Source organism: Ranitomeya variabilis, chromosome 3 (assembly GCF_051348905.1).
Source record: "Ranitomeya variabilis isolate aRanVar5 chromosome 3, aRanVar5.hap1, whole genome shotgun sequence".
Classification (NCBI taxonomy): Eukaryota; Metazoa; Chordata; class Amphibia; order Anura; family Dendrobatidae; genus Ranitomeya; species Ranitomeya variabilis.
Genome location: NC_135234.1, coordinates 227,180,798 through 227,188,883, shown reverse-complemented (window position 1 = coordinate 227,188,883; position 8,086 = coordinate 227,180,798). Strand labels below are relative to the sequence as shown.

General features: G+C 38.5%; 1 protein-coding gene across 1 annotated transcript; it reads right to left on the bottom strand.

Annotated features, from left to right (window-relative positions):
* Positions 1-258: 258 nt before the first annotated feature.
* LOC143817659 (olfactory receptor class A-like protein 1) lies at positions 259-1,218 on the bottom strand. The gene has a single exon (XM_077299152.1). The coding sequence runs from the start codon at positions 1,216-1,218 to the stop codon at positions 259-261; it is 960 nt and encodes a 319-aa protein (XP_077155267.1).
* Between the last annotated feature and the right edge of the window lie 6,868 nt (positions 1,219-8,086).

The window sequence follows — 8,086 nt, the reverse complement described above, 5'->3', positions numbered from 1 at the left end:
ACATCATATGACTTCTGCAGCCAATCAGAATGGCAGCCATCACTGTTTGTGTCACGTGACTACTAGAGGACACAGCTTTGAAATCAGACCAAGGGTACTGGTCTGGGAAGTAAGTTAATTGAATTTTTAACTCAATTCTGCAGAGTGAAGTTGTTAATAAGAGGTCTGTCAGTCATAACCCTTTTCCTTTGTAAAATTGCTATAATCATAAGAATAGAATGTAAGCTGTCTTGTAGTGAATATTTGCTTACACATCATTTAATTATTCCTTTCCATAATATTTTGCTTCTTCCATGATAGCAAATTTCTCATCTGAAAATATTTGCTACACTGCTTGAGTTTAGGATTGCTACAGATAATTACAATAGGACTCAAGGCTGAATAGGAGCAAGAAGAAATTATCCTGGCTTCACTCATGTTGGTTGTCACATTGGTCAATGTCAAAGTGTAGATCCACGTGACATTTTCAAGTCCAAAAAGTGCTACATACAAAATAACCAATATGATGACAGCTCTGGAAGCTTTGTATTCTGCAGTCCTTCCTTGGCCTCTGTCTGAGCTGTGAATCCCTTTGATTGATATCCCATGATGAACTAATCGGTACACAATGTAACTGCTTGCTATCGCCATCAACCCTACAAACAAAAAATCTCTAAATACAACTATTGCTCCATTAATAATATAGGTATAATAAGTCTGATAGTCCATATCACAATAAATTAAGTGTAGTGAGTAAATAGAGGTTGTAGTATTGAAGTTAGACTGTGCATACTTAAGAGCAGAGTAATGTATAACTAGATTGCAGTACAAAATAATTATAATAATTGTCAGAACATTGTGTGTCATTTTCTGCTTGAAATATATCCAGTGTTTGGCTGATGGGGCGATAAGTATACATTGATGGCAGCTGAGGAGGCTGGTGATGCAGATAGACATGGCCCTGCTCACTCGGTATGTATATAGAAAAATCTGGCATCTTGTGTCATCCATTAGGTTTGTTATGCCTAAAGCATGAAGGAACTGGGGGATGATCCGTGATATTGCTATAAGGAGATTCATAACAACGAATGTCATGAGAATTGTGTTTGTTGCTAAAAGTTTCTTCTCGTTTATTCTGATGAAGGTAAACTTTAATAAAATTAAGAGATTTCCCGGAATTCCAATCACTATCATCATGAAAAAGCCAAAGGCCTTAATTACAAGGTAGATATCCAACATCTGTAATTGAAAAAAAAAAGTCATGTTAACATTGCTAACAAACATTTGTTTCTTTGGTTGTTTTTTTGAAATACACTCATTATTCTAATGAGTAAATTGTTCTTTTTGTCTTTTCACATTTACATTAAACATTTACTATTTACTTACCTAAATAATTACTTACGTTAGGGTATTTTCCCATTGCTGTGATCCTAGGTTTTGTCTGTTAATGAACACAGTGTGAATTTACACACATACCAACAGGTCTTTCGACCCATTTCCTTGATTTTGCTTTAGTTCATTGTACTCTATATATGGTGGTGAGGCTCACATTTTTTGAGGTGCAAAGCAGTCAGGCCTGGGTCCTGCTCTGCCCTCGTCTATTGAGCCATACTGACACTTAGAGACGTGAAATGCTAGAGATAGGACCATCATGATTGGGTACGCCTTGTCGCGGTGGGATGGCTTTTACATTTTTTTTATCAAAGTAGTGTCATCCAAGTACCCTATGTTATTTACATGTTCTATTACTGTGTTGTTACCTACTTACTTACTGCATGGTATTTGCTCATCATTTTTATCCTATGGTATGTTTGCTAAAGTCCACAGTGTGAATGTGCAACTACTGTATACATTGCACTTATACCATCAGGTGGTTGGCCCATTTCTTGGAATGCTTTCCAAGAACTGAGGAAAGGTGTACAGGAAGTTCCATAAAAACAGATTATGCCACAGTTATAGGAACCCTTACGAAAATCAGTCATGGTACTTTAACAAGTTACCTCAACATGCATTGGATGAGGTGCTGTGATGTTAGCCAGCAAAGCAGTTGAAAATAGATGTGATTAACCCCTTTGAGACGAAGCCTGTTTTCATCTTAATGACCTGGCCAATTTTTACAATTCTGACCACTGTCTCTTTATGAGGTAATAACTCTGGAAGGCTCATGAGATATTGTGCTTTATGATAGCGGTAAAGTTTCTTAGATACGATTTGCGCTTATTTGTGAAAAAACGGAAATTTGGCAAAAAATTTTGAACATTTTGCAATGTTCAAACTTTTAATTTTTATGCCCTTAAATCAGAGAGTCATATCACACAAAATTGTTAATAAATAACATTTCCCACATGTCTAATTTTCATCAGCACAATTTTTGAAACATAATTTTCTTTGTTAGGAAGTTGTAAGGGTTAAAATTTGACCAGCGATTTCTCATTTTACAACAAAATTTGCAAAACCATTTTTTTAGGGACCACCTCACACTTGAAGTGACTTTGAGGGGCCTACATGACAGAAAATACCCCAAAATGACACCATTCTAAAAAGTGCACCCCTCAAGGTGGTCAAAACCTCATTTACAAAGTTTATTAACTCTTCAGGTGCTTCACAGGAATTTTTGGAATGTGTAAGGAAAAAATTAACATTTACTTTTCTTTCACAAAAAATTTCCTTTAGACCTAATTTTTTTTTACTTTTGCAAGGGTAACAGGAGAAAATGGACCATGTGTTTTGTTGTGCAATTTCTCCTGAGCATGCCGATACCCGATATGTGAGGGAAATCTACTGTTTGGGCATACGGCAGGGCTTGGAAGGGAGGGAGCACCAAAAAACAACACAATTTTCCCACAGAAATCTTTTTTAGCTGCAAATTTTGTATTTTCACAAGGACAAAAGGAGAAAATGGACCACAAGTTTGTTGTACAATTTCTTCTGAGTTAACCAATACTCCATATGTGGCAGAAAACTACTTTTGAGGCACAGTGCAAAGCTCAGAAGAAAAGTAGTGCCATAAAACAGAGAGTGACATGTTACATTGACAGAGCTCCTGAGGTGCCAGAGCAGCATAATCCCCCATAAGTGACCCAATTTTGAAAATTATAACCCTTAGGGAATTTATCAACAGATGTAGTGACAATTTTGACTCCATGGGTGTTTTCCAGAAACAAGCAGTAGTGGATGCTGATAAGTAGTGTTGAGCATTCCGATACTGCAAATATCGGGTATCGTCCGATATTCGCTGTATCGGAATTCCAATACCAAGTTCCGATATTTTTGTGATATCGGAAATCGGAATCGGAAGTTCCTATAAGTTCCCAGGCGTGTGCGGTGCGTATGGTTCCCAGGGTCTGGAGGAGAGGAGACTCCTTTTCAGGCCCTGGGATCCATATTCATGTAAAAAATAAAAAATAAAAATTAAAAATATGGATATACTCACCCCTCCAACGGCCCCCGGCTCTCAGCGGTGCAACTGGCAGCCTCCGTTCCTAAGAATGCAGTGAGTGTAGGACCTGCGATGACGTCGCGGTCTTGTGATTGGTTGCCTGACCGCTCATGTGACTGTGACATCATCGAAGGTCCTTCACTCACTGCATTCTTATGAACGGAGGCAGACGCTTGCACCGGTGAGAGCCAGGGTCCGTCGGAGGGGTGAGTATATCCATATTTTTTATTTTTATTCTTTATTTTTTACATGAATATGGATCCCAGGGTCTGAAAGAGAGTTTCCTCTCCTTCAGACCCTGAGAACCATCCAGAATAGCTTCTGATATTTGTGTCCCATTGACTTGTATTGGTATCGGGTATCGGTATCGGCGATATCCGATATTTTTTGGATATCGGCCAATCCAATCCGATACCGATACTTTTGAATATCGGAAGGTATCGCTCAACACTACTGATAAGTGAAAATTGCAAACGGCCGTGGTGACCAGTACGTTATGCCCAGACTGTGCTTCTGAAGACAAGCACCTGTAAATTAGGTGGGATCTCATCACTACAGAAATGCCAAACGTGGGTGCTAAATGTTGTTCAGGCACACTTTGACTCAGACATTTTGCTTTTCCAGAGCCTTTGTGCTACCAGTAATGTAGAAGCCCCCTATGTTTCCATTAAAAGATGACAGAACTGAGTGGGGTTTGCTTTTTTGTGGATTGAGTGGAAGTTTTTATTGGGAACATTTTACATAACGTTTGGGATCACAATTATCCGGCCCTCTATGCTGCCACTTTCTTTGGTGTTTCCATCTAAATCTCTAAGTGACGTGATTCAGATGAAGCACCCAATGGATCCTTTCTCTATAGTGAGGCAGCAGAGTTACTCTGGACTCCGTCTGGCATCTGTTCCACGGTTTCCTTTTTTTCAGAAGTGCACAAAACTGTGGCCGACAGCACTTTTATGCCATCCTAAAATAAAGGACACCGTCAGATTACAGGACCTATGGCGCCCACAGTTCCTCCATCTGCCTCATTATAGGGAATCTTCAGCCAGAGGTTCTGTCTGAATCATATTTCAGAGATTTACACGGAAACCCCAGTGTAAGCGCTCAGCGCAGGATAAATGTGCGCCGAGCCTTACTGCAATCTTTGGGAGGCAGGATGAAAAAATAACAGCATGTGAAAAATTGGTTTTATTTATTTTTTATGTCATACCACATGCAGTATAAGTGATTAGGCGACTTTATTATTCGGGTCTGTGTGATTACACTGATATCACATTTATATTGTGTTTTTATGTTTGGCTGCTCTCACACACTAAAAAAATTCTTTTTATTGCGAAAAATAGTTTTGCATCACCATATTTTGAGAGCTATAATTTTTTAATATTTTGAAGGCACATGACATTTTTTGATCGTTTTCTATTCTGATTTTTGGGAGACAGAATAAACATAAACCAGCAATCCAGTAATTGTGTTTTTTTTAATACCGTTCCACATGTGGTAAAATTGGTAAAACAGCTTTATTCTTCGGGTCAGTACGATTACAGCGATACCTCATTTATATCTTTTTATGTTTTGCCGCTTTTACACAATAAAAACTATTTTATAGAAAAAAAATTATTTATGCATCGCTTTATTCTGAGAGCTATAACTTTTTTATTTTGCTGCAGATGGAGGTTTATGGGGGCCTTTTTTTTGCATAACAAGATGACGTTTTCAGCGGTATCATTTTTATTTACATCCATCTTTTTTATTGCATTTTATTGCACGTTTTGTTTGGCGGTATGATGATAAAGCATTGTTTTTTGCCTCGTTTTTTATCAATTTTTTTATGGTGTTCACTGAAGGGGTTAACTAGTGGAGCAGTTATATATTGCGGATCGTTATGGATGCGGCGATACCAAATATGTGTACTTTTATAGTTTTTTTATTTACATAAATAACTGTATTTATTGGAAAAATAAACATTATATTTTTTTTTACTTTATCACATTGTTCCAGTATGTGACATTACTATTTTACAGCAGATCGCTGATCTGACATTCTGCACAGCAGAATTTCAGATCAGGATCTGAAAGGCAGGGAAGGAGGCATGCCAGCGCTTGCTCTCAGCAGACACTCACAAGCCACCTCCCTGCAGTCCCCAGAAGAACCCCATGGCCATCTTGGTGCCGGAGTCTCCATGGAGACCATCAGAACATTGCGATCCCATCGCGTTGCTCTGAGGGAAGCATGCAGGGAGCCCCCTCCCTGCGTGAAGCTTCTCTATGCCGCTGTCACTATTGACAGCAGCATCAGAGGGGTTAAATGCTCACAATCGGTGCTATCACAAATCCTTGGCGTTGCTGTGGTGTGTCAGCTGTCACATACAGCTGACACCCGCATGCGATCACTGCTGCACTCAGCGTGTGTGCCATACTAGTACTCCTCTGGGCACAAATGCACCTCCAGCAGAGCAGTACTAGTATAGCGCATGTCGCAAAGGGGTTAAAAGTATAATGGAATCAGCAAGCAGTGCCTAATTCTTGCATGTGCTATGATGCACAGACTTTTTATGGTTGCCATTGCAGAATTATTTCAAGGGAAGAAAAGTAAAGGTATGGAAGCTTTATATCAGACAAGACGATGGATAAAATAGCTCTTTTGACATGCGCTTCCAAAGTACACAGCATCATCATCAGTCACTGCCAATAGCTGCCATGGAACAAACCTACAATAGACAGTAGTCTGGAATACAGTATCTGAACAATGTCTCATCGTCATTATTTTATAATCTCAGCATGAACACAAATAGGCTTATGTGGATATACCATGTAGAAACACATCATATGCAGTGAAGTAGTTCAAATGTCCAGCATAATAAGAGTTTATTAAGTTGAAATAAACTGTTAAGTATTATATGCTGAGCTAAGGCCGGAGTCACACTAGCGTTGAATATGGACGAGTGCTATGAAAGAAAACATCGCATAGAACTCGGACCACTGTTAATCTATGGGGCAGCTCTCATCACCATTTTTTTTCTCGGGCGTATTCAGCGTGTGAGTGAAATCACAGCATACTGCGATTGTATGCATATAACACCCGAGTCTCGCCAATGCAAGAGTATAGGTGCGAGAAGAAAACGGACACATCTGTGTGACACATTATTCTCATTTCAGCCCATTGAGCCATTAAATTCAATGAGGAAAAGCAGTGAGAAATGTGAAGCCATACACGTATCATACGGATTATATGGATACATAGGTGCGAGAAAATCGCATCATCGCATTGCAAACGCATTACACACGGATTACCATACAGAGAACACTCGTGTGACTCTCGGCCAAGAAAATCGGACCGATTTTTCATACGTTAAGTGTGACTCCATCTGTATGCATATAAAAATGAATAAATCTTCCCCTGGAAAATGAAAAAAAAAACATTCCTAATAGTAAATAGTGCTAATAGTGATCCAAGGAGAATCAAGTTCAATATGAATTTCCTGAAATTCGCAGTTTCACACAAATTTCAAACATTCTGCGATTTAATTAGTGATTGAGGATTGTTAAAAAATGCCTGATGCTAATTTACATAGTGATGAAGACTGTGCTATTGGCATCAGTTATTTATTTGAATTATAGGCTCGTTTTCATTTTCTGTGGCGTTACACCATATTTTGGTGCACTTAAGATCTAAATTAAATAGCTCTGTCACTGAAAAGTTTTTCTGATTATGTATTGCCTTGTTTACTATGAACTAATTATAAAAATATATACTTTTCGTAATTTATATACTTTATGTGTTTCTGTTTACATGCTATATAGGAGCTCCAAAGGCTATTGCCTGCAGCAGTCCTAATAGATAGATTTTTTGGACTGTCTTTCAATAATATTGTTTCTGTTTCTGACATCTTGTATTAAACTCTGCAATCCTGTAGAGACCAAAGAGAGGATACCGATTCCCAACACACAGCTGGACTATAAGATTCCCGAGACATTCAAATCTTCTTCCAATCAAATCATATACCCCAGATCACAAGAACACCCTAATTAAGATCTCAAGGGTGCTAGGATGTAATGTTCAGTGCACAAAAGACAGAAAAATCCTATAGAAAAGAGCACTACAAGAACCAAATATAAGAATGGAAATACTTTATTTGAACAAAAATAAAATTACACAGTATGAAGAAGTAGTAGGGATAACAATAGAATGAAGAAGATTCGACAAACAGGTGACACCACAGTAACAGTATTTGGTACCAAAACCAGTGTAAAGGAGTATAAGCCTATTGGTTAGCTCAGAAAGTGCAAGTGCATTGTGCAAAGAATTCATATCAATATATATCCAACACATGGGAAATAAATCTAAATAGTGAACATACGCTGAGCATGATATAAACTCACATAACTGTCGACATGTATCATCAAAGTGAGTACAGAGCAAGGACAATATGAGAAAACAATATGGACTATCAAATGAATTACCTGAGGGACCGTGATGCCACCCACCCCAATGCGCGTTTCGGCGTAGTGCCTTCTTCCAATGTAGTTTACTTAGTTCTGTGCACTTATGTTCTATTGACAGAACCCATGTGGGAGAAACAGGACAGAAACTGAGAGCAAGGATGAAGCCACACAATTACAGCTAAAAAAAACATTTACTGGTGGCCAAACATTTCTGTGGTCCAGTACACAA

Coding starts and splice junctions, on each gene's coding strand:
- LOC143817659 (XM_077299152.1), bottom strand. CDS start 1,218: ATGTTGGATATCTACCTTGTAATTAAGGCCTTTGGCTTTTTCATGATG.